The 18,602-nt window shown below is 56.8% G+C and overlaps 2 protein-coding genes across 3 annotated transcripts in view; one reads left to right on the top strand and one right to left on the bottom strand.

Moving 5' to 3' along the window:
- PNKD (PNKD metallo-beta-lactamase domain containing) overlaps nucleotides 1–18,602 on the bottom strand; it is a 61,542-nt gene that overhangs the window by 41,325 nt on the left and 1,615 nt on the right. The window contains exon 3 of one of the 2 annotated variants that reach the window (XM_044241586.1): nucleotides 17,725–18,122. The exons of the other annotated variant lie outside the window; for it this stretch is intronic. Within the exon in view, the coding sequence (XP_044097521.1) occupies nucleotides 17,930–18,122 (193 nt within the window). The 3' untranslated portion in view covers nucleotides 17,725–17,929. Of the gene's footprint in view, nucleotides 1–17,724; nucleotides 18,123–18,602 lie in introns of those variants that run through there. 2 annotated transcript variants of the gene reach the window in all.
- TMBIM1 (transmembrane BAX inhibitor motif containing 1) lies at nucleotides 569–16,996 on the top strand. Its single transcript, XM_044241587.1, has 12 exons — nucleotides 569–659; nucleotides 9,171–9,412; nucleotides 10,840–10,940; nucleotides 11,763–11,827; nucleotides 11,974–12,027; nucleotides 12,571–12,621; nucleotides 13,112–13,151; nucleotides 13,386–13,423; nucleotides 13,604–13,691; nucleotides 14,019–14,114; nucleotides 15,114–15,167; nucleotides 15,588–16,996. The coding sequence occupies exons 2-12, from the start codon at nucleotides 9,211–9,213 to the stop codon at nucleotides 15,732–15,734; spliced, it is 936 nt and encodes a 311-aa protein (XP_044097522.1). The 5' UTR covers nucleotides 569–659; nucleotides 9,171–9,210; the 3' UTR covers nucleotides 15,735–16,996.

Genomic DNA, 18,602 nt, shown 5'->3' with positions numbered 1-18,602 from the left:
TGTGAAGTGCGTTTGGTTTTAAAAGAAGAGAATTGTCAAGGATGTTCAGCACAGATTTGTGTCTGATACTGAGAAATAGGAAACAATTTAAGTGTCTTCCGGTAGGAAATTAATTTAATAAATCAGCATAGCTATGTGATAGAATACTTTGCGGCATTAAAATGATGCTTTTGAAGAATTATCTAGTGACAAGAAAAATGTTCATGATAAAATGTTAAGTAAAATAAAAGCAATGGATAAAACATCATACAATGCGCCCCACTCTGGAAAGACAAGTAAAAAACACGCGCTTTCCGCAGGAAGTCGGGAGGCGTGTAGCGAACAGATTTCCCTCCTGTATGTTTGTGTTTTCTAAGTTTCCATCAATGATCACGCATTGCCTTTATATCCGAGAACCCTAGACGGTCCTCCCGGCCTCCCGAGGCGCGCGCGGAGCCGCCAGACGCGGGCGGGACCCCGGGCAGCCCCCAGCGCCCCCTGGCGGCATCCCGAGGCCCCGCCCCACGGGGGGCCGACGCGACGGGGCGGGGCGCGGAACCCCAGCCCTGCCCAGCCCAGGCCCGCCCAGCCCAGGGCAGGCCCGCGCGCTCAGTGCTGGACTAGCTGCGCCTGGAGGGAGGCCGGGAGTGAGGCCGGGAGCGCACCGTCGGAGCGGTCAGGCAAGTCAGGGGGCCGGGGCCGGCGGGAGTGGGAGACCGCGGGCCAGCGGGGACGGGGCGGGGGCTGGGGTGACGCCCCGAACTTTCTCCGAGTTCTCTGCCCGGGGAGGCGGCGCCGGATGACAATCTGTGGCCCTCGCCCTTGGAGTCTCGCTTTCCCGCGGCGTCCGGGCGGCCGAGGGGCGCCTGTTTCGCGTTGGGAGCGAGCAGTGGGTTGTGGGCCCGGGCGAGCGGGCCAGGGTCTGAGGGTGTCATGTCTCCCTCCTAATGGCGCGTGTCGCAGGGTGTGTCCACCTTACGAGCCCCCAGAGTGGCCTGCTGAGCGCGGGAGGAGGACTGTCAGGGCCCTGGGCCGGCGGGAGGGGGAGGGGAGCGGCCGGGAGGCTGGTGCCAGCCTCGGCGCAGCCAGGTGAATTGAGCATGGGAATGGGGGGAGGGGGCCTGGCTCTTGGGGTGGGAGCAGCCAGCGGCCCACTGTCCTTAGCGTGGAGAAGTGGCCACCCCTGTTACCGTGACTTTGCCTCGGCCCGCCTGCTTCCAGCCACTGTCCCTAGGCTGGGTTGAGAAAGAAACAAGGAAGTGCTGTCTGCCTCGTGCCCTCTCTGGGTCAGCATAAAAACCCAATTGGAGCCTGGGAAAGGGGAAAACAAGTGGAGCCGGACAAGGAGCCAGCAGACGGTGGCAGGGCAAGCCAGGGAAGGCTGTTGGGAGGCTTGGCCCTGATCCGGAGGTCCTGCATCAGCTCCTGTCCCTGCCGGGGGGGGGGGGGGGGGGGCGGTCCTCCATTCCCCCCTCACCCCACTGTGGCCTGGGTGTGGTATCCGGGGGGGTGAGGTTCTACTTGATGCCAACTTAGGATGTGAGATAAGTGGAGGAAGGCCTGGGAACTAGGGTCAGAGCCAGATGTCAGGGCAGGTCCCTCGGGTGTCCAGTTCTCTGGGGCTCTGAAATATTCATCTCACTGGTGAGCTTTGGTTTCAAAGCCGGTGCCTTTGGCCTGGCCAGTGGTGGCAGCGGAAGCCAGGTGCTGCCTTGGGTCTGCTTTGTCTGGGGCAAAGCGGCAGCCATACTTTCTCTTCACCTGGTTGCTGTCCCTGGCCCTCTAGGCTGGGGACCCAAACAGAGAGCCAGTTTGTAACTTAAGAACAAGTGGTAGGACCACAGTGTCGAGGGCACTGACTTCCTCTGTCTTCTGGTGCCATGACCTCAGGGCCTCACTTGTAAAAATGGGCACGTCAGAGAGGTAATGATGGGGTACACTGAAAGTGTGGGGAGTGCGTCGTATCAGGAGCTGGGGTAACAGCCGCTTCAGCTACAACACCTCTCTGGGGACGGGGGCCTCGGCTGGAAGCTGTCCGCCTCAGAGCACATCCACCCCCAAACTTCTCACCCTGGCTCCTTCAGAAAGAGCAGAAGCCCCAGAGAAGAAACACATGCTCGCGTCTTCACAGGGCCGGAGTGGGAGGGCCAAAGTGGGCACGCTCAGACAGCTCTCTGGGAAGGAGGCCTCTGCTGACAATATGGTTAACACTGATGTGGGCCTTCTTGAATATTCTGCTGGGAATGCTGTGGAGGGGATGGCCTTGACCGGATCCTCCAACCCTAAAAGTCTGGGCTTCTAGACCAAAACCTGGGTGTTGTTTGGAAGTAGAGATGTTCGGAAGTCCACAGGCCACAGTCCCGGCTGCCGAGAGTCCTCAGTACACTGGTCAGGAAGGAGGACGGATGAGTCTTTGTATTTAATGACTGGTATTTTTCCCATTCCATAAGGGTGATGTTAGGGGACGCCAGTCTCCTAGTTCTGTGCTGGTTGAAGATGTCGCCCAGCCCTTGGCCTTAAGGCTACTGTGGAGATGACAGAAGCTGTCTTGTGGGACGGGTGGGCGGGGGGAGAGGAAGGATCCCGAAGGATCCACTTGACGCAGAGTGAGGGGACATGCTTGTACTTCACGTGACTGCTCCGAGGGCTGGCTAGGAGGACAGGGGCTTTAAGATACGAGGGTTAGGACAGGAATCATTCTCAGGGTTGGGTCTCTGTAAAACAAAGGTGGACTGGTCAGGATCCCACGGGATATTAATTAGGTGTGCCCTGATTAAAACTGTTTCAGGCTCAAGGAAGTCTGGGGGGAAGCTGGGTTCAACAAAGCTGAACAGTTCTTGCCCCCTGCAGGACTGCACAGAGGCTGGATATGCCGTTGTGCCTTGGGAATTTCTGAAAGGGGTACTGGTTGTTTTTCAGATTTCTCTGTTTCAGAGCTCATCCAGTAACATCTCCGGGTTATGCTTTAGAGCAGTCTGGGAAATACCTGGTTGGATGAGTTTAGCTGTCAGCTCCAGGGTTCTGGGTAACTGGTCCCTCCCTGCTGCCCCATGGGGGCTGGTGTTGGAGGGTGGGGAAAGGAGGCCAAGGGAGGTCACTTGCCTGGTGGCAGGGTTAGAACTGGAGCCCAGTTCTCTGATCTCCCTCCTGCCTGGTCGTCTTTCTTGTCTACACTGTTAGACTGTTTCTCTGCTGGCTGCAGGTAAGTGAGCGCCCTGGAAATGCTGGCCGAAGGTTCCAGAGGGCAATATGGGAACAGTTTGGGAGGGAGGATGTTAGGGCCACTCCCATCCCTGGAACATGCCATGTGTCTCTGCCTCTGTAGCTGTTCTAGATGGGGAGTAAGCCCAGGTGTAGATTCTTTAGGAAGCAGGGCGGTGTGCCCTGACCTGCTGTGCTCTGTCGGGTTGCTCCTTCAGAAGCAGAGGCTGTTGGAGTTGGAACAGACTTGATCTTTTGGCTCAGTGTACCTGTTTTATGGTGGGGAAGAGAGAGTCCAGGGATGGGGAGTGGCCCACCCGGACTCCCAGAGGTGTTAGGAGCCAGACAAGAACTCTGCACCTGCCTTCTAACCCACGGCTCTGGCGTGGACTGACTTTCTCCAAGGGAAAGGTCCTCACTACACCAGCCCATCCTGGGTGCGAGTCTGTGCACGAAGGTGGCTGATAGGGGTGCCTGAGGGGCTCGTGTTCCAAGCAGGTGTAAAAGCAAAGGGCCTGGACTCTAAAATCGGATGTCTAGCCTGGGTTCCAGTACATCTCTGATGTTTGCCTGCTGTGGGCCCCTAGATCTGTTTTCCTCTGAATTTCAGTTTTCTCCTCTGGAGAGTGGGGATAAGAACACACCTCAGAGGGCTGTTGTCAGGCTCAGACCTGCCTTAGGAGCCAGTGACAGGTACCCAGTACTCACTGCTATAAGCGGCTCTCTTCCTTCCTGCCCGGCCTGCCCACTGAGGGAAGGGTGAGTCCCCTCTCCACCGTGGGTTGCTAATTACATCTGCCTCTCCTCCCTCCTAATCTCAAGACACAAGGAAAAGCCAGAGATGAAAGGCAAGGGAGGAGGTGGCTAGGCACAGTGTTTCTGAATCCTCCTTCCTTATCTGCACTTCCAGGCCTTTGGGACCAGTGACGTGGTTGGAGTCACTGAGCTTACCCACACTGGTGACACACTTATGTCTCCCCACCCCCACCCCCCCCACCCCCCCACCCCCCCCCGTGAAGAAGGGTGACAGAGCTGTGGGGCTCCTTTGCTCTCCAGGGCGTCTTCCCCACCCCACCTCTCTGAGCCCTGGGCTTGAGACTCCGGACGGAAGGGAAGTCAAGGGTTGGCAGTCTTATCTGTTTCTGAGCAGGGTGGGGACACAGAGGAGGGGGGCGGAACAGAAGGCGGGTGGCTTGTCCTGGCTCCGCCTCAGCTGTGTGTGTGCTTGTATCTGTTCCTAGGTTCTCAGACAGTGGGCAGGGCTGGGTGGGAATGGAAGTGCCAAACCTGTGACCCACAGGGCCTTTTGTGCGCTGGGCAGGAACTTTCTTGGTATTGGGGTTTCCTGGTGTGTCAGACAACCAGATGATTTCTAAAGGCACTCTAGCTCTTTTGAGATCCATTCCGCGTCATGCTGTTATTCCCAGAAGCCAAGCAGACAGAAGGATAAGTTGATTCTGGGCCTGTTGGTCCGCGTGCAGGCAGCCTGGTGACTTGCCCAGACACCTCTGGGTGTATCTTTTTACTTCTCTGCCCTGGTGGTTCTGTGCTGGGACCGGGGCAGGGGAGTGGGGGGCCGGTTCCTGGGGCTGGGGGAGAGCTGGGGGTGTTGGGGTAGTTAAAGGAAATGGGAGGGAAGGACTGTGCTCCTACGGCTGCTGGGTGGGGTTTCCTGAGATGCACACTTTGAGCTATTCTTTCCATTCTGACTCTGGGCGTCCGTTCCTGGCAGAGAGGAGGGCAGGCTGCCTGGGACCAGTCAGCTGCTCCTTTCTGCGAACACTCACACACACACACACACACACACACACACACACACCCTCTTGGTTCAACCCTTCTGTGCAGATTCCAGAGCTTTAACCCTCCAGGGGCCCCCAGGGGAGCCTGAGGCTGGGCCTGAGCTGGCTGGGCTGTGGTGGCCACACTGAGCCGGCTCCAGGGGAAGGGGCTGTTCCACCCCACGGCTGTATCCGAAATCCCTGACAGCCAGCGAGTTCTGCATTGGAGCCCACCCGCTTCTGCTGCCAGGATGGCTGCGTCTGCAGGAGAAAGGAGAGCTTTTGGCACCTTCCTGCGGGGGCATTGGGGTCCTGAGGATGGAGGAGCAAACTTAGCTCTGTAACATGGCAGGGATGGGGCAGAGTTAGAATGTCTTGATAACAGGCAAGGTGAGGAAGAAAGTTCTAATGATTCAGGCTGCCGGCAAGGGAAGAGCCTGGCTTCCGGTTACTGGAGTGTGTTCAGGAGAAGCTGAGTACCTGCCGTGTTTTAGGAAAAGTCAGGCTTCCAGTGGGGAGCCTTAAAGTTCCCTTTTAGCCCATGGAGACCGTGAGCTCCTCCACTAGCTCTTGGTGGAACCCAAATGACCCGATTCCTGGTTTCTGGTCTCTGGATTGTCTCCCTTCCCTTTCCCCTCATTCCCTTTCGACTCTACGTTCTCCAGCTCCTGCCCTTAGTCATAGCTACAAAAGCAAACACTGACTACTTCCCCCTGTCTCTACTACCCAGGCGGAGGCCACCCTCAAGCCTTATCCTTAGCAGAGGCCTCGAGGCCATGGAAGTGGCCAGGCCCCTCAGGTAGGCTGGGCAGCAGTCAGCAGCCCACCACCCCCCTACCCCGGCCCTGCTCAGAGGTGAGGGAGGCTGAACTTAGCCACTTCCCTGATTTGCCTGAACACCGTCTCCTGTGCCCAGGACTCAGAAAGCTGGGATGTGGTCCCAGCCCCCCGCCCAGCACTGTGACCATGGATGGGTCACTCTATCTTCCTGTGCGGTTGGTAAAGCGAGGGGGTTGGCTCGTCTTAGATGAGTGGACTTGCTTTCAGCTCAGGCAGTTAAGACTCTATCTCTGACCACCCTCCTCACCTCCTGGCGGTTATTTGGGAACTGGGATTGGGGGGGGATTTTAGAGGGAGCTGAACAGCTCGGTGTCTACTTGTCATGTAAGCCTTCTGTTATTGCTAGAGTCTTAGATGGGGAGCCATGAGATGTGAAAAGAGGCTTCGATGGACAGGGTGTCCAGCTGTGGGATTAGAGTGTGGCCTCTGGAGTCCATCTTGAGCTCAGGTGTAGACTTCATCGCACCCTAGCTAAGTAACCTTGGGGTAGTGACTTAATCCTTTCTTCATCTATGGGATAACATTACCCACCCTGCTGGACTACTATGAGGATTAATAATAACTAGAAACAGCCACCATTTATTGTTTTTATCGGGGGTCAGGTACCCCTCTAAGTGCTTTATGCGTAGTTGTTCACTTCTGTGGAGAGTACTAGTATAGTGTTAAACCCATTTTCCAGGTGGAGAAAACGAGGCATAGTAAGGTGAAATGGTCCAGTGCCAGTCTCTGGTAAGCTTGGGCTGGTGGCTGAGCCCTTGGACACCTGGACTATGACCTGCTATGTCCCAGCAGGCTGGTCTACTGGTGAATTCCTCTGAAACCAGAAGAGTCAGAGGGAGGGGCAAGGGAGGAACAAGGGAGTCCTTATGCGTCAGTAGCCTTCTGAGTGGAAACTGGCCGCTGGAGTCTCCTGGGGGGCCCTTCCAAGGCTGACCTTGCCCTTGGTGATTCACCCCGCACTCTGCGGCCACAGCCCCTGTGGTCTGGGAAGGGACCTGTTGGCCTGGCTTGGCTTAGAGGAAGGAGGGAGGACCATCTGCTTGGCTGGACAAAGAGCAAGCTCCACAGAGCTGGGTGCCTCTGAGAATTCAGTCTGCTGGAGCTGGAGCTCACAGATCACCTGGCCTGTGACATGTCATTTTACAGAGGTGGACCCTGAGCAGCAGACAGGGCGGGGTCACGGTGACATTCCTGTGGTAGCTCCACTGGGGCTTCCAACCATGGAGCCTTCCCTGCCAAGGTCTCTTGGGTCACGTTCAGCCTGTTCACCTGTGTACCACCACCCAGATGGCTGGGCATCCCATGGACCCGGGGCCGGGATGGCCGTAATGATGACAGAGAGCCCTACTGCAAAGGTGACCTGTTCACACCTCTACAAACAGGATGCCATTCTCTTGGTGGAGTTAGAAGGGGCTCCTGGAGACGGGCAGGCAAGGGGCTGTAGAGAGAAGGAGCCTCTTGCCTTGGGATGAGAGCCAGTTTGTGTTTCATCCTTTTGAAAAATCTGGGAGAATTGACACATTACAGCTACCTGTGCTAATTTCCCTGCCCTTGCAGGAGACCAGAACATTGGCACAGCAGTTCGTTTCCCTGTTTCTGAAACTCGCCGCCCTCAGTGTTTGGTCTGTTCCTGTTCTCTTTGGCTCCTTATCTCGTCAGGTCACTCTCCTCCACTGTGTAGACCTTCACCACAAGCCTGGCGTGGACGCGCTGTCGCACCCTCACTGCTAGAAAAGTCTTTCTTATTTCTGACCTGACACATCCTTGTTGTGCTGGTCTGTCTACTCTGGGAGGATGGAGAACGGCTTTCCTCAAAGTAACCCATTTAGAGGCCTGGCCTGTTACTCGATCCCTTCTCCCTGCCTCTCCTACCTCCTCTCTGAGCTATCCCACTTCTAAGAGAGAAGAGGTAACACAGTCCTTTCTCAGATCCCTGGACTCCGTGGAGTACCCTAATAAGAAAAGCCAGTTCCCTCTTCTTTCCAGCAGAAGTTCTGGGGATGTCTGCCTGTCTGGATCCGGGGGTGCTTCCTCCTTGTGAGGTCCTAAAGTTCTGCCCCTTGGGAGATGCTGTAGGAGGAGGCTGTGGCACTGTCAAGGCTCATTACCAAGGACGCAGGGCCTTTCTGGGACCTCCTCCTTAGCTTTTCTCCAGCCCCAGCTTTGCTACCTCAGAGGGAACACCAGGCCTAAGAGGCACCGAGAACGCAGTGTAACACAGATCATGCATACAGGCCCCTGAAGGCCTCGGTGCTGTTTGTGCCTTCCTTCCTCTGCTAGTTCTGTGACCCTGGGAGTTATACGTCCCTTCACTGTTAGGCGCCTTGATTCCCTTATCTGAACCGAGCATTTGGGGCCATACAACCTGGCTGTTTTGGGGGCTCCCCCTCCTCGTTCTAAAGCCTTCCCCTGGCTATGGGAGTCTTCCTGCTACAGAGAAGGTATGGGCCAGGCCTGGTGGCAGACTCCTCAGGGCGCTCTCCTTCCCCCTAGCCACGGGCCCTGCTGGGGAACATGGGGATACCAGAGGCCCCGGGGTTCAAGACATGTGTCTGTCCCTCCACGGGGGTTCGGGGCCTGCAGACACTTCCACTCCCCACACAACACAGCCAGAGGCTGCTATAGACCTATCGGATGTGCCTCAGCTATTACCCGAAAGAACCAGAAAGCCCTGTCTCTGGCCTGCCCTTTTCTGCAGTTTCCCAGCTCCCAGTGGCCAGCCCAGTGCACCCACTCACCTAGACCTCTCCAGCGTCCCCTGACTCAGCCACTGGCCTCCCCTGACTCAGCCACTGGCCGTGGGCTGGCTGCCCTCCGGCTTGGTGCCTGGTGGCTCAGCCCTGGGGTTCACTTGTTGTCCACACTCCTCCCCCTCCACTTGGAGCCTTGGCTCCTCCCCAGCTCTGCCTTTCAGGCCCTAAGCTCCTGCCAGCTGCCCTGGGGGCTGGGCTGACCCCTGCAATGGGTCCCAGCTGGCCTTGTGACTCACCCAGAGGCTTGGCTGGTCCCTGGAAGCTTTGCTTAGCTGAGCACAGGGAGTTCCCGCCCCACCCCGCCCCTCACACCACCGGGGCCCAGTGACTGCTCTGGGCTCCAGCACAAACCTCCCTTCTGCTTTCCTGGGGCCTGAAACTGAACCGAAGTAGTGCCATGGCCAGAAAGCTGGCATGAAGGCAGAGGGGCTGGGGCTGAGCTGGTGGGGCCAGCAGCACTGTGGGGATCAGGAGGATGGCCTGAGGGCAGAGTGTGATACACGGGGAACATGATTGAGAGAGAGAATATGAGGGTCCCCTCTCCTCAGGGACAGCCTGGACTGGTGCCCCGTGTGCCGGCTCTGGGCACCCTTGATTGCTTTTCTCATCTCCATTTCAGGTGCCAGCAGCTGGGGTCTCCCTTCAGCCCTCGAGCAGCCATGTCCAACCCCAGCGCCCCCCCTCCATATGAGGACCGCAACCCCCTGTACCCTGGCTCTCCACCCCAGGGGGGCTACGGGCAGCCATCCGTCCTGCCTGGTGGCTACCCTGCCTACCCAGCCTACCCCCAGCCTGGCTATGGTCACCCTGCTGGCTACCCGCAGCCGATGCCGCCTATTCACCCGATGCCCATGCACTACGGTGAGTCCCTGAAGGGAGCTGGGGGGAGGGGACGGCGGGGCAGCATCCGGCCCACGCAAGACACCTCTTTTCCTTCCTTCTCAGCTTCCTGTCTCATCCCTTTTTTCATTTCCTCTTTAGTTCTCTCTTCCTGTCTCCCCATCTTTGTTAACTCCCCCACCTGCCCCCTCGGCACCTCACCCCCCCACCAGATGCCTGCTAGCCCCTTATTCGGCAAGGAAACTGAGTCCACAGTCACACACCAGAACTTACACATCAGATGAGAAAGTGGCAGGATGAAGTAACTAGTTACTGTTTCCTAATTAGACAGTTGTCCCCTCTGCGCCCAGACTCCTCCTCCCTCAGGAATTGCCTTTGGAACCGGAAGCACTTTTTTTTTTTAAAGTATTCTTGGTGCTAACAGGTCCTCCTCTGTTAAGATAACATCTGAGTTTTGCAAACGTCTAGAAGTCATTTGGATGTTTGGTATGTGTCACGGCAGGTAACTGCTCTGTTGGGTCCAAAATGAGAGATTAGATGTGGCGACTTTTGGTGAATGGCTCACGTGCCGATTTTGAAAGCGGTTCTCAAGGAAGCACTGAAGGAACATTCTGAGCCCCGCAGTCTCTGGAATGCCGGGCCACGGCCAGCCCTCAGCCGCCTGCACTTGTTCATACGTGTTCCGGCGGGGATATTCACACGCCAGTCACATTCATGGTCACGCCCTGTCCTGGGCATGCAGACCCCTAGCATCCCTGAATGCTCATGTTTGCCAGGTGGAGAACACGACCCCTCCTCTGTTCCCCATCCTCCGCACATATATTCCATGTGTCTACCTGCCTTTCCTCTCTTCATTCCTGCCCTGCCGCTGCCAGCTCCTGTCAGCGAGGCTCCGAGCCTGTCCCTGCCGGCTTCCCCACTAGGTCGTGACCCCCAGATGGCAGGGACCATGGGTGTTCACACCCCAGAGCACCCAGGTGTGGGCCAGACACCCTCACGCAGGGAGCCCTCAATGAGTGCGCACTGGGGCGCCTAGGTGACTCAGAGGGTTAAGCTTCTGTCTTCAGCTTGGGTCATGATCTCAGGGTCCTGGGATCGAGCCCTGCATGGGGCTCTCTGCTCAGTGGGGAACCTGCTTCCGCCTCTCTCTCTGCCTGCTTGTGATCTCTCTGTCAAATAAATAAATAAAATCTTAAAAAAAACAAATGAGTGTGCACTGACAGATGGGCTCATACCTCAGGCCCCTCGTGGCAGGGACACATGGCTCTGTGTGGTGTCCAGGCCAGCACTGGGTCTAGAAAACCTGGCTGGGGTCAGGAGCTCCTGAGTATATGGCACCTGTCTTTTGGCTGGAGATACTACAGATTCTGACATAATGTCATGCGGGCTTTGGGATTGAGGCCACTTGTCCCACTTCCCTGTTGGTCACATGTGATCTGTCCCCCCAGGCCCAGGCCAGGGCTATGATGGGGAGGAGCGAGCAGTGAGTGAAAGCTTCGGGCCCGGAGAGTGGGATGATAGGAAAGTCCGACACACCTTCATCCGAAAGGTGAGACACGGGCTGGGAGGCCACTGTCCCTGGGCCCCTTGGGCTGGGGGAATGGGGTGCAGGTGGCCAGGCACTGTGAACCCCGGGCACTCATTCCAATGGAGATATGCTGCTGCCTTCCAATGTCTTTCTAGTTTTGCCCTGCCATGGCGGGGGGTGGGGGGGTGCGGGGGGCATCTCCTCTGACCCATGTTGCCTGCCTCTCACTCCTCTCTTCCTTGACCTTGTGGCCAGGGACAGATTCAATCTGGGAAAACCTAGGTGGGTTCTGCCGAAGTGTCCTGCCCTCCCCAAACTTCTTTCTCCTGAGAGACTGGCAGCAGCTTGCAGCCAGAACAGTCACACTTGTTTATGCCCCTCCTCCTCCTCAGCCCCCATGTGTGCATGCGCTACTCTAGGTGGGCAAAGGAGGGGGCACAGGAGTGCTGTGTGAGCTGGGAGGAGCCTGCCTGGTAGTGGGGGGAGGGATGCGGGGGGGGGGGTGGGGAGAAGGGAAGCCAGGCTAGCCACAGGACATGTGCAGGTGGGGGTGGGGGCAGAGGTGAGGGGATAGTAAGGAGCAGCTGGAGGTGGGGGTCAGTGTTGGGAGTGTGAGTGGGCTCTGAGCCAGATTCCTTACTCTGGGGTGGCCTTGAGGACAGGCAGCAGCCGGGGAGGGCCCTCAGGTGGTAGCGAAGTAAGACTAGATCCTTCAAAATTAAGAAAGAACCCCTTCCCCACCATCAGAGCCGGTCTTTGGGGCTCCTGGGGGAGGGCTGGCTGCTTCCTGGGGGGATGGTGTGACACGTGCTGCCCCACCCCCCACCCTGGCTTGCGTTCCAGGTTTACTCCATCATCTCCATCCAGTTGCTTATCACGGTGGCCATCATCGCTATCTTCACCTTCGTGTGAGTCTGAGGACTCCACCCAGTTCTACTGGGTCCCCTGCGGGGAGTGTGGGTTGGAGGGGACCCTGTGCAGTGGTTGGGAGGGCCTGGGGAAGGAGCTAGCCAAGCCTCGTGTGACTGCTCTCCCCTCCTCCCCTGCTCCCCAGGAAGCCGGTTGGTGAGTTCGTGAGGAGAAACCTGTTTGTCTACTACCTGTCCTAGTGAGTCTCTGCTCCCCTCTGCTGTGTGTGTATGTGCTGGGGGCGGGGGGGGGGGGGGCTGGGCAGGGAGATGAGGGGGGTACCTCGGAAAGGGGGGTACCTCGGAAGAGCTGCTTTCAGGGCAGGGATCAATATCTGTTCTGAGAGGGGCCCTTCAAACTACCAGCAGTGCTGGGAAGTGTGGGTGTGTGGGAGTGACCCAGTGAGGACTGACAGCACCACAGAGCTCCTGAGAGCAGGGGTGAGGGACTGGTGGCAACGGGCAGACTGCCAGATGGTCCCCAAGTTCTCTTAGCTTCTCTGCCACAGTCTCCTTCAGCCTCCTTCCTGCCTAAACCCTGCATCTCAGAGGATCTCCAGGGCCTTGGCTGGGGTAATCCTGTCCTGGGTAGCCTCCCCTCAGACTTCCAGATGGTTCTGTGGACGCCCAGTTTCCGAGAGCCCCCAGTCTGCTGGCCTGCTAAGTGCTGCCAGGTGGGGCCCGGATGGGGCTGGGGGCGGTGAACGGGCCTGGAGACGACTTCCTCATCTCTTTCTTGCCAGTGCTGTCTTCCTGGCCACCTACCTGACCCTCGCCTGCTGCCAGGGACCCAGGTGAGTCCCAGACAGATGATGAGAAGGGACGGTGGGGAGCAGGGGGGACAGATGTTTGGGGGAGAATGGGAATCCTGACAGCAGCTGAGTGGTGATGGGCACAGCTGAGGTACAGGTGTGTTCAAAGTCCCTTGCCTGTGTGGGATTGAATCTGTCACGTGGCTGCGGCTTTTACGGTACCTCTGCACGGTAGGTAATGCTTTAACCATTTCACAAGTAGGAAGAACCCAGTGCTCATTGAGGCCGAGTAACTTCCTCACAGTCACACCGGCAGGCAGTGTATGAGCTGCAGAAGGACCCGGGTCTGTCCCACTGGCCCATGTTGTCCCTGCATAGAACACCTGCGCCGGTACCAAAGGCCAGGCCAGCCTCCCTCCCCCAGGTCAAGGCCTCATTCTCCAAGCACCTGAGCCAAGAACTACCTTCTGCTCAAGGAGCCTCTGACACCTGGTGGTCCCCAAGTCACTTAATCACGTCTCTTTCCCTTCAGACGCCGTTTCCCATGGAACATCATCCTGCTGACCATCTTTGTAAGTCACGAAGGGCGTGAGGGAGGGTGGGTCCCAGGGAAGGGCTGGAGACATGACCATGGAAGATGTCCCTGGTGCTCTCCCCCGACCCTAACCTGACCCACGACCTCGGTCTCCCCTTGGCTGCCTGGGACTCGGTCACACGTGGCCCCAGCTCTGGCAGTCTGCCACGGCCATGCCTCCAGGGGCCTGCCTTTCTTACATGTTCCACTCTCGTCTTTGTCCTCCCCTCAGACTCTTGCCATGGGCTTCATGACGGGCACCATTTCCAGGTATACTCGGGACAAATCACCACACTTTTGCGGAGTATTATGGGGGAATGGGGCATCCCTGGGCTGGCAGTCTGTGTGGAGGGGGGGATGCTGGGCAGGATCCCTCTAGAAGTGAGAGTTTTGAAGTCATTCCTGCATGACTTATGCCTCTGGCCTCTCCACACTCCTTTTCCCCCGAAGCGTGTATGAAACCAAGGCCGTCATCATTGCAATGATCATCACTGCTGTGGTGTCCATTTCAGTCACCATCTTCTGCTTTCAGACCAAGGTGAGGGTATGGGGGTGGGGGGCTTCCCTGGCCACCCCACACCCCCTTTATTTATATAACCTGGCCCTCCAGCCTTGGCCCTGCAGCAGGCCTGCCATGGCCCAGACTGCTCTACACCAGGGATTTCCCTCAGAGACCCCGATCCCCTTCCCCTTCTATCGGCACCTGCAAGACTCTTCCTTGCAGCGGTCTTTAGAATGTCATGGTTACTACGGCGCCTTCTAGGAGGCAGCACTGGGATTTTGTGGTTGGGGAGCTGGGGCAGTCTGGCTGGGCTGCTGGGTGTAACACTCATCTGATGGGTGCCTCCTTCTCCCTTCTCGGCAGGTGGACTTCACCTCGTGCACAGGCCTCTTCTGTGTCCTGGGAATTGTGATGATGGTGACTGGGATTGTTACTGCCATTGTGCTGTCCTTCAAATATGTGAGTGTCCTGGGAGAGCTGGGCTCAGTGAACCTAGCTCTCAGAGGAGACTTGCCGTATAAAGTGTTGGGAGTAGGCCCCACCCAGGCCTCTTGGCAGGCTCTGACTTCTGGAAACCCTCCACTGGCTAGCAAAGGGACCAAAACCAGAGCACCATCCTTTGGGTTAGGGTAATCTCTATCTGGAGTTAGAAGGCCCTGGGAGACTTAGAACCCGAAGCCCTGGTCAGCATAGCAGAATTCCCACGGGAAGTAGTGGGTGAGATGTGCCTGACAGCTGAGGTTAGGTTCTAGAAGGGAGATGGGAGAGGTGCCCAGGACTAAGAAGATGGGCTTGGATGGAAGGGGCCTGCGAGGAGGGAGCACAGTGCTGGGAGGGCACCTGCCTACCGGACCATGGCCGGCCCTGGCCTTCTGTGAACAGGCAGGTGGAGGGCTCCAGGATTCTGGCATTCCTTAGTGTTCCTGGGGGCTTCCTTCCCAGGCTGGCTGCAAGAACCACGATTAAGTGTGGACTAGGACTGGGGGAGAGGTGACAGGGCTCTTCAACCAGTGTCTGCCTGGCTCTGCCCCTCCCAGAGTGATAACACAACCACCTGCTTTTTCCCAGAAGAACAGGGAACACTTCTGTACCCTCACTTTGGAGACTGGTGTCATATGAGCACTGAAGGATGGCCTGTTTTCTCTGTCCAAATTTGTTACTATTCTTTTTTTTTTTTTTTTTTAAGTAATCTCTACACTCTATGTGGGGCTCGAACTCAAAACCCCGAGATCAAGAGTTGCATGCTCCACTGAGCCAGCCAGGCACCCCAAATATGTTACTCCTCCTAATTTCTTCCTTGATCTAGAAGGCAGAACTGGTCCTTTCATGTAGCTACCTTCCTGGGTCTCCGGACTCAAGTACCAGAAGTCAGGGGTTGGGGAGAAGCTGGTTCTGAGGAACTGCCTGGGCTTGTGCTTGGCTAAGATCTCTAACACCATCCCTGCCTCCTCTCCCCAGATTTACTGGCTCCACATGGTCTATGCCGCTCTGGGGGCCATCTGCTTCACATTGGTGAGTAAGGACCTGTTCCCTCTCGGGAGAGGAGCTGAGGGGCTTGGGCAGGGAGTGACCAGAAGGATACAGCATGATTTTAGGCTGCGTTGGAGGCAGGGGCGGGCCACAGCTACCCATCCCTCTCTCCACTGTCAAGAGGGGACTGCTTTTCTGGGCATTCCTGCCCCCTCTTGTTCACTACCAGCTAGGGAGAACATCCAGGAAGCCATATCACAGATGAGGGTGGGTCTCTTCCCCTTTCTAGGTGGTGGGCCCCTTGCGAGTAGACACCATGTGCTGTGCTGTTCATTAGCGTGTCTGTAAGCAGCACTGAGGCTCCCAGGACAGATCTGCTGGGAACAGCTGAAACGAGAACCAGAAAGGACCTCTGGCCACTGAGCCCCGGGGTCCTCACGTGTGCCTTCCCTGTTCCTACAGTTCCTGGCTTATGACACGCAGCTGGTCCTGGGGAACCGGAAGCACACCATCAGCCCCGAGGACTACATCACTGGCGCTCTGCAGATCTACACCGACATCATTTACATTTTCACCTTTGTGCTGCAGCTGCTTGGGGATCGCAATTAAGGAGCATCGCATTCCGCCCCTCCGTGGGCTCTCCCTTCCCTTAAGGGCTGGGCGGCTGTGACTGGAGTCTGGACCTCACATCCGTCCCTTTCCTTTCCCTCCAGTAACATGCCCAGTTTCTTTTCTGTCCTGGGACGGGTGGCCTCTCTGGCGGGGGACGCACAGGTACCTGGTGGGCTGGAGGAACTGGGGACTAACTTGCCTTTGGCAGACCCAGACAGCATGAGGCAGATGTGCCTTCTTCCTCTACCTGCTACATGGCACCAAACTCTTCTCAACAGCTGGGGTTGCAGGGAGGGACTAGGAGAGCCTATTCTCTAGCCAAAAAGGAATACGAGCAGTAGAAGTGACTTCAAGGTGATGAGGTGTCCCCTCCCACCTCTGCCATAGGCTTCCAGGGTCTGTAACTAGAGCTATTTCCTCCCTCAATGCCCCAGAAGGCCAGAGAACTTTGTCCCCAGCCTCCTGGACTGCTAGGCCATTATCCAGTACTCCTTTGACAACCCTTGGTGCCTTCGAGCTCATGAAAGTAGAAGAAATCTGTGCCCATGGTCTTCCCCCGCTTCAGTCCCTCTTCTTTCAATGGCATATACTGTTTATTTGGAGCGAGGCAGGAAGAGGAGGGTAAGCAAAGTCAAGCACAGGGGCCAAGCACAGAGCAGCATCTCCCCTGGGCTTCCATAGGGCTTCTGGTGGTGGAGAGGACAGGCCTGGGGCCTCCTTGGGTGCTTCTGAGATCTCTGGTCAGAGACACCTCTGGCTTCCTGTGCCCAAGCTGCTCAGAGCAGAAAGTGAGGAGCAAAAGTCAGGCAATGGGGTGGTTTGTGGACTGTAAGTGTGGCCAGGAAGTAACGAGGAGGAAGACAGGCCAGGGTGGGGATAGGGGAAATGCTCTGCGTCTTCCACCTGGTCTGAGGGAAATGAAAGCCTCCTTTGGTGTCCCTGGAAATGTCTGTGTTCTTTCCTTAACGATAACCTGGGGAGGATCCTGAGCAAAAGGAGACTTCCCCTCAGTTTGTGTTGGGGGATTTTAGACCTGAGCCTTATCTCTCCAGCCAGCTGCCACTTTCTTCATGACATCAAGTGCCTCAAGCTGAAATGGGGAAGGGGGACAAGAGTCACTCTGTCGCTGGGGGGTGGAAACCAAATCAGCCTGAGAGTATCAGCCTGAAGTAGGACTTCTCTTAACTACTTGGTCCTAAATATATCATGCAAAAGGACACAACTAGAAATGTAATAAAGTTTTATGTTTAGAAGTTAAACCCCTATTTGGATCTGATTTCTTTAAGGTGGGAGCTCTGGGAGTGCTGGTTGGCTCTGCCCAAAGCACCCACTTCCGACCTCTGCATTCCAGCTTGGCGTCTTCTGCCTTTGCTAAGATAACCAAGTATATTTTGCCCCACTGCTTCTTGGTGATGGATGCAAAAGACTGGTAAAGGTTCAACCTTGAAATATCGGGTCTGGCAGGGACCTGTCGGAGCAGTGGCACATGACCTTTTCTGCATCATGGACCCTTTATAAAAGCACATGAGAGCTATGAAGTCTCCTCCCCACAAAGCTGTATGTGTATGCACAATTTCACAGGTGGGGATGGGGGGAGATGAACCACAGGTTCAAGTTTAGAACCCATGTCTTAGACATCACTAGCCCAATCCCTGTTACAAACAAGGAAACTGAGGCCCAGAGGGCCCAGTCTCTTGGACTGGTCCAAGAGGAGGAGTTACCCCCACCCCGCCGGCCCCCACTCAGATGCCCTTTTTGAATTCTCTTTATTTTTTGTTAGAGGCTCAGGGGGCCCCACCCTCCTGGCCAGCAGCTCTGAAGGCTTGGTCCCCTAGCCCAAGCCTAGGCTTGTTGTATTTAAGTCTCTGTGGTCTCCCCAACCAGCCAGCCAGGAACACTGAGGGCTTCTGTGAGAGGGAGCACAAGTAAGTAACCAACCCCTCCCTCGGCCCCTCCCGTCCCAAGGAATTCACAAGCCCACTCCTGGTTCCTTGGCGCTCAAAACACTCTGTGACTTTATTTGCCTTTGGCTGGCTTCTGGGCAGAACGGGGCAGGCGCTGGCAGCGGCCTGAGCTTCATGCGCCCTCTGGCGGCCCTCACAGGCAAGGGCTGGAATCCTGGCCAAACCCAAAGGACTTCACAGTCTTGAAGGCCACAGTCAATAGAGTCTAGGGGAGGGCTGCAGTGTTCCTCAGGCTTGCACCCCTGACCCAGCTTCAGGAGACAGGGCGTGTTGGGAGGAGGCCCTGAACCTCTGGCTCTCATACTCGCCCGTGTTGGATGCCCGCATGTTCTGCCGAGCCTTCATCTGCTTCAAACGGTCCTTGTCCACTTCCCGCTTGGTGAGGATGAAGAGGAGGATACCACAGGGGAAGCCGATGGCCCTAGGGGTGGGGAGATGTGCACGGGGTTTGGGGAGGGGCCAAGCCTGAGCCAGAGGAGCTGGGGGAATCTCATTCCAGCTTCATCGGTCGCAGGAACACTGCAATACCTCTCATTTCTGGGCAGCCTCCTCCAACTGGCTGCTGGAGGGCCCCAAGCAAATCAGATCCTGGCTACCACACTGCTTTAAACTCCCTAAGAGCTCTCCGTCACTTCCCAGCCAAATCCAAACTCTTAGGCACAGCACAAAAGGCCCAGTATGGTTGGTCCTCTGCCCACCTTTTCACTCCTGTCCCCTACAGTTTCATGCCCCTCGACGTGAGCCCTGCGATCCTGCCACACCGACCATGCAAGGTTCTCCAGACGGCCCATCCTCCTTCCCTCTCCCAAGTGCTGGCAAACGTTCTCTCTGCTGTAACCGCCCCACACACATCCCTTCCCAGACCCCCTTCTTCATCTGAGTAACCACCGCTACCTGCTTG

Source organism: Neovison vison, chromosome 3 (assembly GCF_020171115.1).
Source record: "Neovison vison isolate M4711 chromosome 3, ASM_NN_V1, whole genome shotgun sequence".
Lineage (NCBI taxonomy): Eukaryota > Metazoa > Chordata > Mammalia > Carnivora > Mustelidae > Neogale > Neogale vison.
This window is presented reverse-complemented; position numbering and strand designations above follow the sequence as displayed.